Source organism: Nannobrachium achirus, assembly GCF_963921795.1.
Source record: "Nannobrachium achirus genome assembly, chromosome: 15".
Taxonomy (NCBI): domain Eukaryota; kingdom Metazoa; phylum Chordata; class Actinopteri; order Myctophiformes; family Myctophidae; genus Nannobrachium; species Nannobrachium achirus.
The window spans coordinates 56,708,428-56,732,127 of NC_137822.1; the positions used below are offsets into that span (position 1 = coordinate 56,708,428).

Below are 23,700 nucleotides of genomic sequence, written 5' to 3' on the forward strand. Positions count from 1 at the left end.
AAAATAGAGCTGTTAACAAACTCCAAACATGTAGTTTCTTGTCATCAGTATGACATCGGAGATCCACAGTGAAGACATGCCTTGTTGCCTTTTCTTTTATGAATATGCTCAAATCCTCCAGGTGATTATTACAATTTCCTTTTTTTCAGAATTATAAGTCATGGTTTCAAATGAATATAGTCCAGGGGCAGCTGATTTCATCCGAAGCACCAAAAAATATATTTTTTCTAAAAAAAAGAAAAAAGAAAGGGGGAAAAAAGAAGAAAATCTGTAGTTGTATGTATTTGTCTGCAGACCTCCCTCTGAAAGTTTCGTTCCAGGGTTCCCTAGAAGCCAAGATTTGAGTTAAAATATAAATACATTCAAAGATTTGCATCTAAATGATTTTACAAAAATAGCCATTCTACAAATAGAAGAATATTCTTTGACTACTTGAAAAGGCATGGAAAAAACTAAAAAAATATATGGCAGTGGTCCGTGCTTTGGATGAGTTAAAGGTAGTGTAAGTGATTTAATATACGTTTCAGTATTCATGTATGTGACAGGAGGGGGCCTTCCTCCAATCAACCATGATTGGATAAAGGCCCCAAATCCTTTTTATTTTATTTTTTATAACTGATTCATATTAGGCCCCTGGGGGTCCTCGAACCCCTGCATGACAGGTTGAGTTACTAGTTTGCAGATTATTAATACGACACAGCATGCATCAACCACTTAAAGGAGCTATAGTCTACTTTTTCTTGAAAAACTACCAGTAAACTCTTGCTCGTGTGTCACCTGTTGTTTTAGGTGTTATAGCAACATGAGAGCTGTGGTGGAATCATTGCACAACAGTGAGCATAATGCTATGCTATTCAACCACAGCGGGCCAGCCCTCCTCAATGCCGCGTCTGTCTTTAATGACAGCAAGTAACGAGGTATGAAAACAGACACGGTGTTAGTCAGATTTGCTAGTCTCGCGTTTTAACCCAAACTAATTCCCCTGCGCTCAAGGACATACTTTTAGGTCCTACCTAATTAACCTCGGAAACCCAGGCTTTTATTTTGGCGATAGGAAGAAAAATAAAAGCCTGGGGTAACCTGCTGCAATTTCTGGCATAGGAAGTGGGAGGCTGGCCATGGCACAGATCGTGAACCAATAGGAACCACCGGCTGTTTTCAGCCGGTGGAGCCGCCCCCTCTAGACCAAAATCAGCCTGTGTTAGGGAATAAACTCCTTGATGCAGAGTAGTTTTGCTTTTGAAAAAATCGTTTGGTATATGCATCTTTTAGTCCAACTCGTAGCGACTGGAAAGACTACACTAGGCTACTCAGGCATTTTAATAGGGATTGGGGAAACAAACGGAGGGAACCAAATCAAAGCGACGCCGCTTCTTCTAGTGGTTTCCGCGTTGGGTGGAAACCAAACGGCCTGTTGTGAACAAACACCAGGCTTTCCCCCAGAAAGCCTGGTAGGCGAGGTAGCCAGACAACTATTCCACAATCACCGAATGCTATCTTATAGTCTGGAACTACAGCTCCTGAACGGCGAGTAATGGAAGCTGGCATTTCCGTTCATGAAAATATATTTTAAAATGTCATTTCTGATAAGCAGCAAGCTAAATATGCTTAGATGATTTTTTATTCATACTGTATAATGATAAATGTGCAGGATGTGAGACGGAAACGGAAGTGAGGAGGAGGCTTCACTTCCGCTTTAACCGGTTACTCATCGTTCTTCTTACGTTATTCCAGACTGTATGACGGGAGCATTTGCAAATCGTCTAGCCACACGAGACTACAGATTTGCGAGTCAGATGTACATGCTCACAGCGTGGTACGAATGCACGGTTGTACATTTTTAACCCATTTGTAGCCAATCCCGAGAATACTCGTGAAAAATACCCGAGTATCATATGGTGCCGATCCCGAGTATACTCGTGAAAAGTACTCTATTACTGTAACGGCGGTTCTCCTACCCTGTAGCTGCGCGGAAGCTCCTGACACGATTGCCCTCGCCGATTCATCATCATCACGGATCCACGTGCACAAAATAGTAATCCCATAACATTGAGGCAGACAGGGAATCTCATCTTTAATGTCCATTATCTCCAAACAACACTTTCAAAGGGGAGGATGGCAGTAGATTCTCGCTAATAAAACACATGTTGAAAAGCAACGATCCGCCATTACACAACGGCATGTTGACCACGAGCGATTCCGGTGAATGACGTGATGACGTCAAACCGGAAGTGTTTACGCAATCGACTTCTGGCCTTCAAAATAAGAGACTGGCCGCTTATGGCACGCTGGACATTTTAATCCGTTAATTTCAGGAGCACAAAATGAGTTAATGGGCAGGTCTCTGGCACACAAACAAAAAAGGTGAAACATTTTCAGATGGGGGTCCATGCAGCCAAATACAAACTGATTTTGAGGGTGACGGAAATTTTGAAGTGTAGAATCATCCTCAGGTCTTTAATGGGGTAAGACTATTACAGCAGCTGCTTCGTTCCACCCCCACCGTCCCTCTCTCTCTGCCTCTTCCTCCATTTCGACTGGACTCGGTCACGTGATCTGCAGAGCTGAAATTATGCTCGCATGATGCACTTGTTTGCCCGGGCTGCCTCAGGATCGTTCCTTGCCAGGTTGGCAAGCCGAGAGGGAAGTCTTAAAGTCTTCCGTCTCAGCTCGCCAAAAACCTGGCCGACGATTGTTGCTGCTTTTCCCAGAAACTGATGAGGTCATCACCTTACCAGACCATCTGGGTGTCTGTCCGTGTACTATTGTAGCACTGAGCCTCATCTAACCTCGCCTCTATCTGTGTGTGCATACATCTCTACTGTTAGGGCTGTCACGATTATTACATAATCGTCTAATCGCAATTATTTGACATAATCACAATCGTTGACATAATCGCAATTATTTTGTCAATCGTTTACATGTCGAAAAATGGTCATGTTTTCAAACATTTTCAAAAAAAGTGTAAATGGCAGATCTACATGCTCACAACGCTTCGCGATGCAATGTTCTTTTTCAAGTATAAAGTTGTCAAATATGACATTAAATGTAATTTCTTTGTATATTTAGGTTATGTGTCATATATGGCATGTGCAACTTCAAAGCCTACAAGCCAAACAGAAATGTAATTGTCAACGACAAAAACACAATTAAATTGTTAATCGCAATGTTTTGAGTGACAATTAATCGTCATGTAAAATGTCATAATTGTGACAGCCCTATGTACTGTATATATCGTTGCTGTCGGCAGAAACCTTGCAACTCCATACTTTTTAACTTTGAAAGTTTTTGTAAGGGAATGCCATGTTCGTCTCACTGCAGTGTCAAAAAAAAAGAAAAAGAAAAGTTACCGTTGTGTGAAACCGTGTGTGTGTGAGATATAATAACATAATCAAACATTTCATAAAAATATTCATAGCAAACTTTGCTTTATAAGACCTTTCCTCCATCCTCCTGTATGCACTCTTGTTCAAGGGTAGTGTTGAAAATCGGTCAATTAAACGGCCAACTTTCGACGGATGCAATGGCCTGCAAGTTCAGTACGCTAGTCATCGTTCTGGGCATGCGCTGTCCGGTTCAATAAAGTTATTTGGGAGAGGGGGCTCGCTTTAACCCATTCAGAACGGGTACACATTATTGTGTATCATTATTTTATGCTTTAACTATTGAAAAATAGCAGATATACAAGCTCACAGTGCGCGCTGCAAGCTTGTAGATCTGCTATTTTTGAAAAATCTTGAAAATTAGAAATTTGACCTGATTCTATAAGTGTCTTTTGAATCCTTCTAAGGTTTTTTGGAAACATCTGTTTCTATGTCAGCAATATGGCTAGCCATCGTCAAAGAAAAGGTCCTTTTCACTTAAATGGAGCTCAGTTAGTCTGTTCTTGAGAGACTACTATGTCAGTGGTTCTCAAACTTTTTCATTTGAAGGACCCCCAAACTGTTCTGTATTTGGCCACGGACCCACATCTCAAAATATTTAGTTCCAGGGACCCCCCAGAAGCCAAATTTGAGTTACAATCGTTCGCTTTAAAAATACATTTATTCAAAGATTTGCACACATTTTCACGACTTTTTCAAAAATAGCAGATCTACAAGCTCACAGCGCGGCACTCGGTGCCGCGCTGTGAGCTTGTATATCTGCTATATCTCAATAGCTAAAGCATTCAATAATTCTAGGCCTAAATTTAATTGCCCAGTGAAACCTCTGAATTGTCACAGTCGAGCTGTGGACTGGAGTGCAGCTGTGAACGAGCGTTGGAAATGACAAGTGGAACGAGACGAAAGCTACAGTCGGCCGGAGGATCCGCCAGAATCGTTTTCGGTCTGCTGTTACAGGAGGGAGTGTTACGGATTTTCGTGTCAGCCTACCTATGACAAGAAGCGACGGCGGATAAAACGGTGTCTGCGTGCGAACACTGCAACACCGCGGGGCTTATGCAATGCTTCCGATGTGATGACCCATTTAGGCAGACATCCACCCCCAGTGTGTCTGACAGGGACAGGAGGAGCGAGTCGGGCAGGAAAGAACAACTCCTTCCCCCTGCGGCGCTTAAACAGTCACAGAGGCTACTGTACGTGATTTCACCATATGATTTAAGCCATTTAGGCCTAGAATTGTTTAATGATTTTAATATTGAAAAATAGCAGATATACAAGCTGAGAGCTTGCAGAGCTGCCATTTTTGAAAAGTCATGAAAATGTGCACAACTTTGAATATATGTATTTTAAAGTGAACATGTGTAACTAAAATTTTGCTTCTGAGGGGTCCCTGCAACTAAATATTTTGAGATGGGGGTCGGTGGCCAAATACATATCATTTTGGGGGTCCTTCATATGAAAAGGTTTGAGCACCAGTGACATAGAAACATTGTTTTTTTTTTTGTTTTTTGTTTTTTTTTAACCCGTAGGATTCAAAAGACACTTACTGAATTTCCCCCTTGGGATAATAAAGGTATCTACATGTATCTATCTACACTTAGGGTCAAAATTCAAATTCTCAAGATTTTTCAAAAAATAGCAGATCTACAAGCTCGCAGCGTGGCACTCGATGCTATGCTGTGAGCTTTATATCTGCTATTGTTTAATAGTTAAAGCATAAAATAATGCGTAATAATGTGTACCCGGCCTAAATGATTTAAAGTACTGAGCTGTGCTGTGCCCCGCTCGGTGCCGCTTCAGCACCACAGTAATTCATTATGACAACAAATTAATTATAACTTTATGAACAGACACGACTAGGAATTGTCAAAGAATAAGCCGCCGCAGCCGACACATGCAGTAGCTCCTGCTGCAAACCGATGGACCTCCATACAGGGGCAGTGTTCATTTTGTCGACTAAGACTAAAAGATTTTTACAAGATTTTGATATTTTGACGATAAGACAAGACTAGACTAAAACAATTTCAGCAGACTAAGACTATTATTTGTGTTATTCAAAAGACTAAGACTAAATCTAAGTCTAAGACTAATATGTTAAAATTAACACTGGCTTGTAACTGCAATGAAATTAAAGCCAAATACATATTTTATGTATGGTTTAGTTTGACCAAATAACAGGCAGTAGAAGACAATTATACAGTTATGTGGTTATATTTAGCCCAAAAGACTTATCCTAAAAGACGAAGACTAAAAGACTATATAATACTAAAATATGTTTATATTTAGTCGACTAAGACTAGACAAAAACAATTTCAGAAGGCTAAGACAGGACTAAGACTAAATGGTGTGTTATTCAAAAGACTAAGACTAAATGGTGTGTTATTCAAAAGACTAAGAATGTGCTGAAACAATTAACACTGTACAGGGATCTTTAACGTTTTTCTTTTTTTTTCAGACGCCCTAGCTGTGATAAGCAGGGACCCCCCACTAAATGTTGTATAACATTGTGTTGCAGAAAACACAGATTTTCATAGATTTCATAGGGTTGTTTGACAGCACTATCATCAGTGCAGGTTGGTTTCACGCTGAAGTGTATTTTCAGACAATTAACCACTAAACCCTCAATAAGTTGTACTTTGTCCGCTCTTTTTGTCTCTGCCAGGTGGAAGGCATGACCGAGACTTATGTTTTGCACCCTGTCTGTCCACAAATCTGTACACCGTATCTCTATAGTCATGTGATCAACACAGATCTGTTTGATTCTCCATATTCCATCCTGATTCGCTAAGATTGGCTTCTACAGTTTGCAGGATTGGTCAGTTTTGAACAAAATGCCTGAAATCATGAACGCAGCCTGCGATCTCCGTGAAATCCTTTCACGCTCATTCCCACTAGGCCGAGGAAGAAACGCCACCGATGTCACATTGGCCTGTTATAGCGCCACCAGCAGGTTGACTTTTGCAAAACCCATATTTGGAACAAAATGGCCTCAAATCATGAACGCGACCAATTAGGCGTGAAAGGCATAGGAAGAAATGGCACCCTTTTCACATTGACCTGTTATAGTGCCACCAGTAGGCCACAATAACCTACCTGGCCTGGCGGAGACCTGTGCTCCGAGGAGTTTTCCCCCTTTCTGCGCTGCGAGGCGGCGTGCGCTTGTAGATCTTCTATTTGGGCTAATGTTCCCCTAATAGGGGAACGTATACGAAGCCACTATCCTTGTTGTATCTGACCTCCAACTGACTTGTTATTCTGACCTTCTCTGTGTGTTCATCGATTTCCACTTTATTCCCTTCTTCCCCCTCCCCTCTTCCTCCCTCCCTCTCTCCTCCCATTGTTCATCCTCTACTCTTCTCTCTCCCCTCAGGACCAGTCGGACGAGTCTCCGTCTCGGTGCGGCCGCCCCCCCACCCCTCCGGCCAAGTGTTCGTCCAGCGAGATGCTGTGTCGCTCCGGAGAGTGCATTCATAGGAAGTGGCGGTGTGACGGCGACTCCGACTGCAAGGACGGCAGCGACGAAGCCAACTGTCGTACGTACCTTTAGATCTCTGGTGTTTACTGTACAGAAGAATAGATCAGTGGTTCTTAACCTGTGGGGTCCCCAAATGATTTTGGGGAGGATCCCCAGATGATTAACTTAATGTGCAACATTGTTTTCTCACTCGTGTCACAGCGCAACATGTTGTGAGCTTGTAGATTGGCTATTTAATTGCAACCAAGTGCATACATCAACCATTACGACGCCATCATGGCCCACCAACATAGATTTTAGTCGACTAAATCAACTAAATACCACAAGATTTTAGTTTTAAAACATTTCAGATGACTGAAATGAAATGAAATCTTAGTCAAAAGACAAAAATTTGCTGTCAAAATCAACATTGCTATGAAGTACCACATTGTTCTCTTTGCGCTCCAGTTATGTGACTTTTTACCTTGTTTGTTTACTACAGTATAGTTAATGCTTACTCTGATCTCACACTTCTAAGTCGCTAAATTGTAATATAAATGAGTTGCAGGCTGGTAAACACTTTGCCATGGACAGTTTTATACAAAGAACAGACTTAATTAACTGTCGCCAGCTGTCAAAACTGCGTACACAGTAAAAATCCTTGTTAAATTAACTCAAGAGCGTACGAATGGAGCCACATGTACCTGTAAGATTGTGTACACTGGAGAGTGAAACTGATATTTACTGTGAGTGTGTGTATGTGTGTGTGTGTTAGGGCATTCGAATGTTCGAATATCAAAGTCACTATTCGCTGTTGTTCACCAACGTCGAATATTCGCTTATTTTTAATTTTTTTATATAGTTTTCTCTTTAAAAAATATATAGTTTATAAAGCTTGGCTAGATAGGAAGTCAGAAGAATGAGTTGTCAATGCCTCTGGTGGATGAATTTGTTAATGCTCTATACCAGGGCTTCTCAAACTTTTTTAGGCTGTGACCCCCAAAATAAACATATTTGAACTGGGGACCCCCACCCTGACAAGCACTTGGAATTGTAGTAGGCCTATTAATGTGACTCAGTTCCACAGATAAATATTGTGAAAATAGCAGATCTACATGCTCACAACGCCAGCATGTAGATCGGCTATTTTCACAATGTTCGCCTCTTTCTTACTTTGCCAGTTTGGCCAGTCCTGTCGAATATTCGACTATTCGAATACTTTGAGGTTGAATAATTCAAATACTAAAAATCACTATTCGTGAATGCCCTAGTGTATGTGTGTGTGTGTTGTAACTAAGCCACAATGTGATCACAGAATATGATCTTGAGCAGGCACGTGCACACACTGTAGACATCAAAGGGGTCTTTTACCCGTCTGTATAAAGTGCCCTCTCCAGACCATGAATGCAGTTTTTACCAGGGTGAAAGAAATGCAAATGCCCTCTTTCCATGCCATACCTGAAGGCAGCATTCAAGAGAATTGCCTTGTCCAAACTCTCCTGAACTTGAATGCAGCATCTTGGGTTGAAAGAATTGCCTTCTCTGTGTAGAAATCCATTCCATATGCCACATCTCCAGTTGATTATGCTTAATTCAGTGGTATCAAGCAGCGAAAATAGCCGACCTCCAAGCTCACAGCGCGTCGCAGCGCGTTGTGAGCTTGGAGGTCGGCTATTTTCGATAGGTATATTTTAGGAATTTCAGCCCCTGCCTCTCTAAAATTCTCTGCACGTCCCTGATCTTGTGTGTGTTTTCCTCAGCTGTGCGAACCTGTGGCCCGGATCATTTCAAGTGTGACGATGGTAATTGCATCCCCGGCGGCAGGCAGTGCAACGGCGTCCGAGAGTGTACCGATGGATCGGACGAGATCAACTGCAAAAACAGTAAGTTCTGTGGGGTCGTTTCATTTCTTTTTTTATTTAAATGTTAATTTTCCATAACTTACAAACACAAAGATGGCACATTCAAAACACTTAAACATAGGACAGAATACATAACAAAGCAAAGAAAATTCAAAATAAATAGCTGAAAAACATAGATACTGTATTCACATTTACATCACTGCCACAACAAGGACGCTATAAAGATCAAAACCTAGAAAGAAGTAACAGGGCAGCGGTCAAAATCTTTACCAACATCTGAAAAACATAAGACAACTCGACCCCATAAGTCGGCCAATTTAGGACAAGATCAAAATTGATTAAATAAGGTGGCTGGTTCCGAGTTTACATCGAGAACAAATGGGGTCAGTATCTGGGAATATCCTTCCCAATTCCACCCTAGACCGGAGGGGGGATGCTTAGTAGGAATACAAGCCTTTCGGAGAGTTTTTCTGCACACAACATTCTTTGTAAATGTCAGAAAAAAAATAGATTTTGGGAGAAAGAGGCAAAAAAGTTGCTCAAATGCAGTAAGGCCCAACGCAGGTATATAGATATCGAATTCTTCACTATCAGGTTCTTGCCAAAGTTTACTCAACTTCAAAGGAAGAGAACAGCCCAGCAAATAATACAGTGAAGTGGGCCTAGAAGACTACTTCTTCCACACCCATACACGTGGCTCTCTCCCAATTTTGATATATTTCTTATTCGCGTGTACATATGTGTTGTTTGTTCTGATGTTACTGTCTTTTATCATTGCCTTTACTCTTTTGATTACACTGTGTGTACTATTTATATTTTTTGTTTTGGTCTATTCATTAGGCGCATACTGAGGGACCCTGTATATATATTTTTTTTTTTACACATGTTATTTTGTTTGACTAACTAGACTACACTGGTAGACTGTTTATAAATAGTGTCTTTGTCACTAGCCCAGATTCCTCTATGTTTAAATGGGCAGTACTACTAGACCTGATGGGTGTGTCTACCCAGCTGATACACATGTGTACTGATAACTTCCTCTGTCCGGTTCCCATATAGCCGGCTAGCCTATTGTGTGAGTCACTTTAGACCTGATGAAGACGCCGAAGGGCGTCGAAACGTTGTCCTTTTAATGCTACAATAAAGAATCCAATTTGGGAGCAAGCCACCAGTGTGCGGACCTCATCTTCCTTCTCTCTCCCAATTTTGGCCAGCATCCAATACACAAGCCCCCTGTAACATTTGAAGCCCAATAATAAAGACTGAAAATTAGGCATTGCTAAGCCACCAAGGTCCTTCATCTTTTAAAGGTGTTTCTTACTTTAGGGATATAAAGGAGGATAATGTACAGTACGGTCTAGAGAGGGGTTTTCAAAGACGGGGCAACCTGGGGTGCCGCGACGGCAGTCCAGGGGTGCCGCGAGATAATTTGATAATATTTGCAATTTATTTGGACACGTACAAAAATATTTTGTCATTTTTTGACCAAAATGGCTGTTATCTCGCAACATAATCGCTAAAATATTCTATAAATATAAGGTTCAGGGACTGAAAATTATGAATATAATCTAGGGGTGCCTCGGATGAAAAAAATATTTATAGGGGTGCCCTGAGACAAAAAGGTATGGGAACCCCTGGTCTAGAGAGTTGAAGGATTTGGGGACACAAATGGGTAGACCTTGAACAACAATTTGTAACACGTTCATTTTGACAACATGCACCTAACCAATGAGAGAGGCGAAGATTTGAATAAATGTGTGTAGGAAAATATGTTAAAAACGTTTCAACTCTTTGCGCGGGCGTGTGCGTGAGACGGGCACGCACGTAACCGTGTCACAGGATCGCGCTCACTTGCCGCTATGCCTGTCAGATCGCCTGGCTGAATTGTCGCCTCTTATTGAAACCGAATCGCCATGCAGGCACGGCGGTCGCTTCCCATGTGAGAAGCGCTTTACTCTGCCTTCTTCTCAAGGACAAAACGGATCCTTATTAGAGATGGGACAATAGCGATATTATCGTTTATCGTGATAAAAAACACTCGTGGATATTTAATTTATTGTGAAATTGTCCTCTGTCAGGCAAATCACCTTTTATTTACCGAGCTGCATATCCAGTGCTATTTAACCCTCTATTGGTAAAACGTACTTATAATATACGTACTTGATACAGTCTTTTTATACGTACTTGATACGGCCTTTTTATCACTCTCTACCAAATCTCTTTGCCAAAAAAATAGCCGATCTGCTATTTTTAGGCAAATGTGCTGCACCAGGATAATGGATGTTAGGGATATTTTGATTATCGTGATAATATCATAAATCGCTATTTCTTTGGTCACAATAATTGTGATATCCTTATCCTTATGTACACCGTTTCCTTTCTTCGTCTTCTCTCTTTCTTCCTACTCTTCTTAACTCTTAAAGACACCTGCCACCCGTACAAAAAATACACATCCTTTCTCCGATTCGTTCTGCTCATCTCTAGTGCTTTCCTCTTTTCAGCCATGTCCTCCGAGACAAACACGCACACAGTTCAAATTGGTCTTGCAAACACGGACACACACACAGTCGCACGCTCTTCAAGTGGTTTTCACAGATGCGCGCACGCACTACAAAGCGCTTCCATCTATATTCAAGTGCCGCCGGACACCAGGTGAAGGAAATATATCGTCTATTAATTGCCAACCGTCTAAGCGGGTCGCGCGTCGCTGGGTGATCCATTGTAAAACCTCTGCTCTCTCTCTCTCTCTCCGTACAGTGACTCAGTGTCTCTCTCTCTCTCTCCATACAGTGACCCAGTGCAACGGCCCTGATAAATTCAAGTGCCGCAGCGGCGAGTGCATCGAGATGAGCAAGGTGTGCAACAAGGCCAGGGACTGCCCCGACTGGAGCGACGAACCCATTAAGGAATGCAGTGAGTAGAACGACGTCGTGTCCATATTTAACCCATTTAGGCCTATTATAATTGAGTGCTTTAGCTATGGAAAAATAGTAGATATACAAGCTCCGGCTTGTAGATCTGCTATTTTTGAAAAAAAGCAGTGAAAATGTGTGCAGATCTTTGAATATATGTCTTTTTTTAAGTGAACGTTTGTAACTGAAATTTTGCTTCTGGGGGTCCATGCAACTAAATATTATGAGATGGAGAGTCTGTGGCCAAAGACAAATCATTTTGGGGTTCCTTCACATGGAAAAGGTTTGAGAACCACTGACATAGAAACATAGGTTTTTCAAAAAACCTTAGAAGGATTCAAAACATTCAAAACACTTATAAAATCGGGTCGAATCGAGTCAAATTCAGGTCAAATCGGGTCAAATTCAAATATTCACGATTTAAAAATGGCAAAAATAGCAGATATACGAGCTCGCAGCGCAGCACCGAGTGCCGCGCTGTGAGCTTGTACAGGTATATCTGCTATAGTTAAAGCATTAAATAATAATTCGCAATAATGCGGACCCGGGCTAAATGGCATAAGTGTTAAATGGTGCATTTATATAGCGCCCTTTTATTCCGGAGCGCTTTACAATGTGCATTGCATTCACTCACGAGCACGCCAGCGGTGGAGGAAGCCATGCATATTGGCACCTAGCTGCTCATTAGGAGCAGTTAGGGGTTCGGTGTCTTGCTCAAGGACACTTCCACACTAACCCAAGGGGGAGCAAGGGGTTAGAACCTGGAAAACCTTCCCATTCTCAAGCGACTGCCGCCCTAACTGCATTTGTAAAATGTTTTTCAACATAGGCATCCCTATTTTGGCCATATAATTGTATCGTTGCTGTCAGGTAGAAACCTCTTATCTCCTTATTTTAACTTTTTGTGTTAACTTATTATTGTAAATGAACGTCCTACTAGAGCATTCACGAATAGTGATTTTTAGTATTCGAATTATTGGACCTCAAAGTATTCGAATAGTCGAATATTTGACTGGCCAAACTGTCAAATATTAAGTAAGCAAGAGGCGAACATTGTGAAAATAGCAGATCTACATGCTCACAACGCCCCACTAGCACCTTCTATCCTCACAAAGTCCCATTTCTGACCGTTGTCTTTCTCTGGTTTTGAGAAGGCGAAGGTTAAAAGTATCCCACGCGTTCTCAAAACAGGCTATCCAGATTTGCTGCCGATGATGACGTCATCATCGGACGTTTTTGAAGAAACTTTTTTTTTTCTTTTCTTTTTTTCTTTTTTTTCATTATTATTATTATTTTTTTCAAAAAGATTTTGGGGCGGGTGGCGCAGTTCAGGCCAAAGGTGGTACTGCAGCTGAAATGCTCTGAGAGCCATTCAAAAGTGAGAGAGGCTCTCTATTCAGGAGTGGTAATTTAGCCTCAAACCTTTTGAAAAACGTTTCTGGGACATAAACAATATGACATAACTACTTTTTAAATGCATGGTGTATCACCTTTAACATGTGGTCGCAGTTTACTGTCAGGACCGGCACAGCTTGTCCGTATGTATATGTGTAACGCCTGACACTGTCAAGAAATTAGTCTTGAAAGCAGAAACTAGCTTTGGTTTTGGACTAGAGGGCTTTTCATATCATCACTGTCAGATACCTGGTATCTCCAAGTTTCAAATCTATCTCCAAGTTTCACGAGGCCTTGTGTGCTTGTAGATCGGCTATTTTTTAAATTTTAAATTGTTATTAAAATGTTAAAAAAGGGAAGGTTCTGGACAGGGGCGCTGGAACTCCCAAATCCCAAGGGGAGCTGAACCTGGAGGAGTTCATGCGTGCGGCCAAAGGCCGCACGCCGAAAAATTCATGTTTTTTATCCGGTTTTGGGTTATTTTTATTACGGTTTCGGGTGCTTATTCCCCGCACAATGGTGTAACAAGGAGCTATATAGTTACTAGTTATTTTAGCACACAGTGCAACACACAGCACGCATGCACACACATAGTCACTCACGCACACACTACAAAATCGGGTATTATTTTTGTAACAGTTTTCTACAGTTTTTTATTCCCCATATACAACGGTGTTAGTTTGCAACAATGAGCCTATAGACAGTTTCTAGTTCTCAAATAAATAGACTTTGGTGTGCCATCAAAGCGGGATTTAAATTTGACTTCCTTTCTGACCGGAAGTGGCAAGGTGACCATGTGATTAGGTCACCATGTGATAATCAAATACCTTTTTTCAACATATTTTATTCCCCAAAGTCAAATACATTATTGTTTTAATATAGCTCTCTGTGTGTGTATATAGGCTTATAAAAAAAAAAAGAATAAAAAAAAAAAAAACGTTTTTTTTTTTTTTTTTTTTTTTTTTTTTCCTCCCCACCACCAGGGGAGCTGCAGCTCCCTCAGCACCCCACTTCCAGCGCCCCTGGTTCTGGACAATACTGTACAAGGTTTCCACCTGACAAGGACGATATGTTTGGCATGCACTAACTTTACTGCAGCATCTGTTTTTGATGTATTGACTCTGCGTTATATTGAACCTTTGCAGTTCACATAGAAATCTGTTTGTCTTGTTGCAATGTTTTGGCTTTTGCTGAAGGCCAGTTGATTGGTGTGTGTGTGTGTGTGTATGTATATAATTATGTATATACTGTATATATAAATATACTTAAACATTTGTCTCTGTCTCTCCCAGATCTGAACGAATGTCTGCTAAACAACGGAGGTTGCTCTCACATATGCAGAGACATGGTGATAGGCTTCCAGTGCGACTGTGCACCTGGTCTGCAGCTCATAGACCACAAGACCTGCGGAGGTAACGGTCACGATTATTACCCTGTTCATGGGTTTATTACTATGATTCACATCCTCGTCTGAACCTCTGGCAATCTGCATCATTATTATTTTTACTGGAATGTATTATGATCGTAATTTGTATCTGGTTTCTTAACTCTTTTACCGCCATTTATATGATTTTATAAAGATCTAAGGATGTATTTTAATTAAGGCTGGGACTTTAACTGATTAATTGCGATTAATTAATTACAGAAAATTAACGCGATTAAAAAAATTAACGCATTTAAATGTACTTAGTTTTTGCCTCACAGAACCTTCAGTTTCGGGCATACCGATCATAGCGATGCACCAACCAAGAAGAGACAACAAACGCAAAGGGAGAAGTAGCCGATCAGAGCGCTTTGCTTGGCCCAGTGGATGCGAAATGTAGAACGTAGAACTCACTCGTTGATTCACTCGTACAACAAAATGTGTTTTACTTGAAAAAAAAAGAGCTTCTCGTCAAATATTGATGTGCGATTAAAATGCGATTAATTGCGATTAATTAATCACAGAGCCTGTAATTAATTAGATAAAATATGATAATCGCATCCCAGCCCTAATTTTAATGCCATAAAAGTAGCTTAACTTTGCGATTAAAAAACAAATATATATCCATCCATTATTTCCAACCGCAATTGTTTGTAAAAGACCAGCGCATCCCTCATCGTGATGTGAAAAAAGAAACAAGTCGAACGGCGCTGCCGTTCCAATGAACAAGGCTGAAGTTTGTCCCTCGGTTGCACCGGTTGTAGACATAGAAATACAGAAACTACATCCAGGCATAGAAATGGAGGAGAAAAGTGATCCTGTTGCCATTGTTGTTGCTGCTGCTACTGTACACATCCGCACCACCCCTCATCTGCTTACAGTGCTCAGACGGGTAAAATAATGAACATGCGCTATGGCGCTGTAGGGCATTCACGAATAGTGATTTTTAGTATTCGAATTATTCGACCTCAAAGTATTCGAATAGTCGAATATTCGACAGGACTGGCCAAACTGGCCAATATTAAGTAAGCAAGAGGCGAACATTGTGAAAATAGCAGATCTTCATGCTCACAATGCCTCGCAACTATTTTCACAATATTTATCTGTGGAACCGAGTCACATTAAATGTAATACCTACCAGTAAGACTCCCTAATCGGGAGATAAGCGACCGTTGGTCGCTTATCTCCTGTCACACTGCTGACATCAGTATGACATCACACCGTACACAAATTACCCTTATATAAGACTGGCATTATCTACCAACAGATTAGTAACAAGATGTCAAAATCATTGAAGGTTGAATCTCCAGATATGGAGATAACCAACACATCACTCCATATATGGAGATAACCGACGAATCTCACTAAGTCTGACCTCACAAGCCCCATATTTGGACACGAACAACATATAACTCCATATATAGAGACATAGCTGCTGACATCAGTATGACATCACACTGCTGACATCAGTATGACATCACACCGTACACAAATGACCCTTATATAAGACCGGCATTATCTACTGACAGATTAGATGCAAGCAGGATCTCGACTCTGACACAACTCATCGGCTCATAAGCTGGTTCTCCCTCCATATATGGAGATAACCGACGAATCTCACTAAGTCTGACCTCACAAGCCCCATATTTGGACACGAACAACATATAACTCCATATATAGAGACATAGCTGCTGACATCAGTATGACATCACACTGCTGACATCAGTATGACATCACACCGTACACAAATGACCCTGACGGCACACACCAAGCAGTGTGATGTCATACTGATGCGGAGATATGAGCAGGGCAAAGGTGTGACGTGTGACCGACGGACGGACGGCCGGTGGAGGTTTTGATACTAAACTGCGACCTGACGGCCACAACAATTCCAAGTGCTTGTCAGGGTGGGGGGTCCCCAGTTCAAATATGTTTATTTTGGGGGTCACAGTCTAAAAAGGTTTGAGAACCCCTGGTATAGAGCATTTACAAATTCATCCACCAGGGGCATTGACAGCTCATTCTTATGACTTCCTATCTAGCCAAGCTTTATAAACTATATCATTTTTAAAGAGAAAAAAAAAAAAAAGCGAATATTCGACTTCGGTGAACAACATCGAATAGTGACTTTGATTTTCGAATATTTTGGTGAATGCCCTATGGCGAGGAGGATAAAAGAACGAGCGTTCGTTCGGTGGCAAGATATTTAACCACTTTAACCGGGGTCCCCCAGGAGTCTATCCTTGGTCGTCTTTTTTACACGAACCCCTTTTCCGAAAATAGCTTCCTAGATTCTGTATCTAAGGAGATTGTTTAGATTTATGCTGCCCACACGTGGGAGTTGGACTTCTATGTGCAGTATGGATGCCTAGTCAGTTCCCCAGAGTCACAGACCACAGGGACTCTACAAGGGCTCTACTATTATTCCAGGGCTAAGCAACCGTGGGCACGGGTGCCAACATTGGCACAGTGGCATAAGTGTGAGAGAGTTATATATTTTTTTTTTTATGTAATATTCCAAAAAAAGTTTAGTCAGTTAAACTAATTACCCCCAAATCTACAGATTCCATCCTGCTCATAATTCTACATTCATTCAAACTCTGACTGGGGAGAGAGTTTGGGAGATGTAGGGATGTTATTGCTCCGATTCTAGAAATATTCTTTCACATCAGGATGTAAAAAGGAGAAACAATAAAGAATAAAGGTTATGTATAAGGACAATCAAAATCCGTTAGTAATATAACATTTTGATGAGGTGTCATAATTAAACGTAATGTCTGTGGCACACTGACTATCAAGCAAATTAAGACGTGGCACTTCATGTCAAAAAGATTGCCGACCCCTGGGTTATTCTATCAATTACTTTACAAATTAATTGAATAGTCGAGAAGAAAGTTATTTATTTTTTATGTCAACGACTCTATATGAAAAAAGACATTTATTTCTTTATACTCTACTAAATCCATCAGTCTGATTAACCACTTAAATCCTGCATTTTATACAGTATGTATGTCGTACAAGGGTGTCACGCAATGGGACAGTGTTGCAACGTGTTGTGAGCTTCCAGATCTGCTATATCTGCGGTTGAAAATACATTTAATTTAAAAACTATTGTTTTTATAATTTATCAGTCCGATTAAGTGCACACTTTTTCCAAATATGTGTACCCCTAGTCTCGTGTGCACGTGTGTATGTGTGTTCTTCTCAGCCAGGCTGCGTATCCCTTTGGTTGGATAGTCAGAATATGATAGTTATCATCGGGCATTTCACCAGGGAAAGATGCAGGAAAAACCAAACAGATGTGTCTGACTAATTAACAACAAGTCTTCTCCTCAGGGGCGTCAATTGGGTATGGCAGGGGTATGCAGCTATTCAGTATAAACCTGATGAAGGCCAGTTAAGGCCGAGACGTTGTGTTTTTTTCCCCGCTTGTGTAAATAAAATTATTGGGAGCTGAGAGACAGTGTGCGGATTCATTCTCCTTCTCTCCAGGTGTATGCAGCTGCCATACCCTGGGTCCAGGGGGGAAACTATGTTGGTTGCTGGTTATTATGTTGTTAAATTACATTAAAATAACTACAAATGCAAAATGGTTACTTTAACAAGGTATTATGATTATATTCTCCAGACTTGTATTCTTTCCATCTTGACAGAATGTGATATTCCCAGGTTCCGCAGGTCAGCTGCACAGGAGCAAAGCATTATTGTTAATTGTGGCACGTTTACTATCATGCTACGTTTAGCTGCACTTGAACAACCATTCCAGGCTGCCATATCCAGCCCAAGAAACCGTAGAAACCTGTGTAAAAAAAAAAAAGAAAAAATATTGTTTTTCAGACATTGTGAAAATAGCCGATCTACAATGCTCACAACGCCTCGCAGCGCGAGGCGTTGTGAGCATGTAGATCTGCTATTTTCACAATAGAACCGTGTTGTACAAAATGTAATGCCTCTTTTGCCATACCCTAGCTTTTGCTGAACTGATGCCACTGCTTTCCTCTCCTCCCCCGTGCAGACATTAACGAGTGTCAGAATCCAGGAATCTGCAGCCAGATCTGCATCAACCTGAAGGGAGGTTACAAGTGCGAGTGTCACAACGGATACCAGATGGACCCGCCCACGGGAGTCTGTAAAGCTGTGGGTGAGTGGTTTCAACGCGTTACAAATGGAACACAACTTGATTTTTTGATTTTTTTTTGTTGGCAACACTCAGGGACGTGCTGGGTCCCTGATTCAGCCCGGGAAAAAGAGTTGTAGAGGCCCTCATTACGCGCTATAGAGAGAGAGAGAGATCTCTCTATCGCGCTGCTGCTACTCAAAGATTTGCCATTTCAGATCATGACAAGTGACAAGCCAGTGGGACAATTACATGAGTTATATTTCGTTGTTGTCGGGTGGAAACCTTGTACGTCCAAAACCGCTTGTTTTGTATTTATCATTTTAAAAATGATTTAAACTAGTGAAAACAGCCGATCTACAGTCGTGTGCTTGTAGATCTGCTGTTTTCACTACTTTAGTGCGACGGCCTTGTATGATGAAGCAGGGCTTTGCTTTGCGAAAAAATTTACACATTTGAAACTTGGAGATACGAGGTTTCTGCCCGACAGTGACGATTTACTTTGTTGGCCGCCCAGCCCCCAAAATGGAACGAAGGCCGACATTTTATTTTTATTTTTTTTCCTAATGGCCAGCCTGGACCGTCCGGGAATGAACCGGCCGTTCGGGAGCTGTCCCGCTTTTCCCAATGGCCAGCACGTCCCTGGCAACACTTTTGGTAGCTAAGAAAGAAGATAGCAGCAGCGCTACAGGTTAGGGATGGGACTGTACCCGATATTATCGTTTATCGTGATAAATAGCACTCGCGATAATCGTATCGTGGAGGTTTTATTTATCGTGATATCGTGCTCCGACATGCCCAGTTCACCTTTTATTTGCAGAGCTGCATATCCGGTACCACTTAAACCCTCTATAATCGGTAAAAGGTACTTACAGTAGTTATAATATACGTACTTGATTCAGTCTGTTTTTCACTCTATCAAATGTCTTTGCCAAAAAAATAGCCGATCTACAAGCTCACAATGCGTTGTGTTGCGAGCTTGTAGATCTGCTATATTTTGGCAAATGTTCTGCCCCAGGATGGATTTTGATTATCCCTATAATATCGTATATATCGTATAATATCGAGACTTAAGAAATTGTTGCGATAGAGCAGTGGTCAAACTGGCTTTTGTGATTCTAAAAAAGAGTTGGAAAAGGTACTCCCATATTTTACTTAAAGACCCAGTGAAATGAAAAATAAGCTTTTCACACTTTTAGAGCTTATCCGTAGTAATCATATGGGCATTCCTAACACTAGATGCCAAAAAAGATAGAAAATAAACCATTTTTGTGTATATTTATATCTGTTCACTTCCTGTGAACAGAAATTCAAAAAAGTGATGACATCGACAGGTCCGCTTCCATATAAATGAACCTCTGATTACATTCACCTGTTTGTTTCCCATTGCTGGCTCCCATTACTCCCATTTTAAATCCTATCACCTGAAGGGCTGGTCGCCTCGGATTGGTTCAGAAACACACAGGCTTCCTTTTCAAACTGAAACTTCAAAATAGAATACCCAAAATAGTCATTTCATTGGGTCTTTAAGAAAAAGTGCCAATACTGCATTATAGAAATACTCTATTACAAGCAAAAGTCCAGAATTCAAAATGGACATGAGGAAAAGTATGTTGGCATCAAAATGTAGTTAAAGTTTCAACAGTAAAAGTACAAAATGTTTGAAAATAGCAGATCTACAAGCTCACAACGTGTCGCAATGCAAAGCGGTGTGAGCTTGTAGTTCTAACAGCCAAGGTATACATAGGGCTAAAGTGGTTTATATATCTGCAAAGTAAAGTACAGTAACTATAAAAAGAGAAAAAAGAAGCGCTGCAGGGACCAGTAGGCTCTCAGACAGGTGCTCTTTGGTGATACAGGTAGGAATATATGAACACAAAATGTTTCAATGAAGTACTGCTAAGTTCTAAAGGTGTAGACGGCAGACTTACAGAGAAAGGATTTCCAAGGCACTCCGTCGTTAGTGAAAAAATATATTATTTATTTTGAGCAAGGCAACAAGTTGACCAACGCGTTACGACCTACTAGGTCTTCATCAGGGTCTGATGTCTACACCTTTTAGAACTTAGCAGTACTTCATTGAAACTTTTTTTGTTCATAACTAGTAACTATAGTTTTCAAATAAATGTTGTGGAGTAAAAGCACAATATTTGGATACGAGGTGTAGTGGAGTAGAAGTAAAAGTACTGGAAATTGGAAATACTCAAGTTAAGTACAAATAAAGTAACTAAGTAAATGTTTCTTTAGACCTCTGAAAAAAAAAGAAAGAAAAAAAACGACATGCTGCAGAGCGGCAGTGGCTAAGGGGAGGAGTGCTCACTGATATGCAATGAAGTTTTAAAAAGAGCAACAATAATGGCCCAGATGGGACTGCGAGGTTATAGCAGTCCTGACCGTCCTCCGCTGTGTTCCAACTGTGATGATGTCAGCCCACAGGCTGCAGATCACATCCCACAGTAAAAGGGCTTTATTGTGCTGCTCATGATGACAATGACCGTCAATGTCCCCCGTCTCGCACATGCTGCCAAATCCTCTGTGTTGATTTAACCTCAGAGCGTAGAAATGGCAAGGGTCCGTTTGGTTCCGTTTGTACGCTCGTGGAGTTGCCGAGTTTACTGTGTGCAGGACCTCTTAACCTGTTTAGGCCTAGAATTAGTGAATGCTTTAACTATTTAAAAATAGCAGATATACAAGCTCACAGTGCGGCACTGAGTGCCGCGCTGCGAGCTTGTGGATCTGCTATTTTTGAAAAAAATCCTGAAAATGTGTGCAAATCTTTGAATCTCTCATTTTTAAAGTGAACATTTGTAAGTCAAATATTTGCCTCTGGGGGGGTCCCCGATACAAAATAATTTGAGACGGTGCTCGACGGCCAAATACATATAATTCTAGGGGTCCTTGACATGAAAGAGTTTGAAAACCAGTGACGTAGAGACGTGTTTTAAAAAAAAAAATATTAGAAGGATTTAGAAGACACTTATAGAATCGGGTCAAAATCGGGTCAAAATTCAAAGGCATGGCACACGGTGCCACGTTGTGAGCTTGTAGATCTGCTATTTTTCAAAAGTTAAGGCATACAATAATACGCAACAATGCGTACCCGGTCTAAACGGGTTAAACCCAATGATTGTTGTTGATGATACGAGCGTCTCGGAACACATGATGGCCAGTAAACATGTGCAGTCAGTGAATGGATCACAGGGTGACTAGACGACAAGTATCATCTCTATAAACCAGTGGTTCTCAACCTTTTCAGGCTGCGACCCCCATAATGATCAGATTTTAACCGGGGGATCCCCCATCCTGACGAGCACTAAGAGTTGAGGCATTACATTTTGTATAACACGGTTCGATTGTGAAAATAGCCGATCTACATGCTACGGCTCTGATTTTGACAATTTGGCCAATGTTTAATTTGCCGTTTTATAGGTATTAACAAGTCCTTCATTTGTCACTTTAGATATGTGCAGATACCCTCTATACACTTAAACTTTATGTTGGTTTGTTTACTGTTGAGAGAGAAAACAATGTTGCACATTAAGTTATTCATCTGGGGACCTCCCAAATCATTAAATTTACCCCATTGATTCCCGATGGGGACCCAAATGCATTTGGGTCCCCATCCGGAATCAATGGGGGTACGTTTATGGTAATAAAATGATTGTCTTAGGAATGCGACAAAAAACTAAAAATATTATTGAACTCAAGTCTCCATGGTGTGAGTAATCTATAGAAAAAAGGTCATTTTGGGGGTGAACTACTCCTTTAAGTACAGTTTAGAGGTATTTGTAATGTACTCAGTACTCCGGTTCTCAGTACTTTTACTTCGACTCCACTACATCTCAGAGGCAAATATTGTACTTTTACTCCACTACAATTATTTGAAAACCTTAGTTTGCAGATATAAATGATTATATTTTAAAACATGCATTAATCCACTTAAGCCCTATTTTATACCAAGGCTATTTGAAAACAGCCGATCTACAAGCTCACAACGCGTTTCGTTAATACCTTACTATAGAAAAATCTTCAAAAGTGTATTCTACAATCAAACTAATGTACCGTCTGTGCATGATAGTTTTGGTGGGTGTTTAATTTCTGTAATATATTCAGTCTAGGAATCTGATCTGTACCTAGACTCTCTCCCTCTAATTAATACGCCGTAATAGACTCTCTACCTCTTAATTAGTGCTCCGTAATAGACTCTATGGGTAATGCAAATGGTAATGAGGGATCAGGGATAAGTCAGTCTCGGTTAAAGACAACCTAACTCTCTGCATCAGTAGCAGAAACCTCTCCATATCGTTTGTTGTCGGGTGTATGTCCAAAACGTTTGTTTTGCATTTAATCTAAATTATTTAAACTAGTGAAAACAGCCAATCTACAAGCACACAACGATCTGCTGTTTTCACTACTTTTGTGCGACGGCCTTGTATGATGAAGCAGGGCTTTACTTTACGAAAGAAAGTACACATTTGAAACTTATTTGATTCGAGGTTTCCGCTCGACAGCGACGATGTTTTAACTTTTTTGTAAATTAATGCCCTTCTAGATCATACTACAGTGTCACACAAAAGCATAAAAAAATAGCAGATCTGCAAGTCTGAAACGCACCGACGTGGCGCGTTTTGAGCGTGTCGATTTTTGGACGCGAGGTTTCCACTCAACAGAGAGGATGTTTGCAACGGTGCGTCTTTCTTGACCTGGCATCCTCTCACTCCATCGAACAGGAATTATTGATTTAACCGGGAAATGTCCAGTAAGTCTATATGGACTGGGCTTCCTTGGAAGCCCAGTCTTGAAGGAAATCAATCAATCGTTAAGCTTGGTTTATACTGTAGTTGAGTCGTATGGCGTCTATGTCCACAAAGCTTTTTATGAGCAAAGGAGCGCTGTGGATAGTTTCAATGTTTCAATGTTTTGGGGTTTTCTTGCCTTCATGCCTTGCTTGATCATTCAACAGAGTCAACTCAAAAGTGGCAGATCTACAAGCTCGAAAACGCGGCGCGAAGATTGAAGATCTGCTACTATTGCTATGTTTTAATATTGAATCCTGAAAAGTAGCAGTTTAGGACACCAGAAGCTCGGCCGCTCGATCCGGGCCAACTCGGGAATGATGTAAATAGGGGATGAATGTCCCGCCCTTTAATGCAA

The 23,700-nt window shown here is 41.0% G+C and overlaps 1 protein-coding gene across 1 annotated transcript in view; it reads left to right on the top strand.

The window, feature by feature from the left end:
- The window catches only part of vldlr (very low density lipoprotein receptor), a gene marked incomplete at both ends in the record, with an annotated part of 121,912 nt that overhangs the window by 54,745 nt on the left and 43,467 nt on the right, over positions 1-23,700 (top strand). Inside the window, 5 exons of the mRNA XM_080743744.1 lie at positions 6,754-6,916; positions 8,598-8,720; positions 11,490-11,612; positions 14,299-14,418; positions 18,445-18,570. Coding sequence (XP_080599870.1) covers positions 6,754-6,916; positions 8,598-8,720; positions 11,490-11,612; positions 14,299-14,418; positions 18,445-18,570 — 655 coding nt within the window. The remainder of the gene's footprint in view (positions 1-6,753; positions 6,917-8,597; positions 8,721-11,489; positions 11,613-14,298; positions 14,419-18,444; positions 18,571-23,700) is intronic.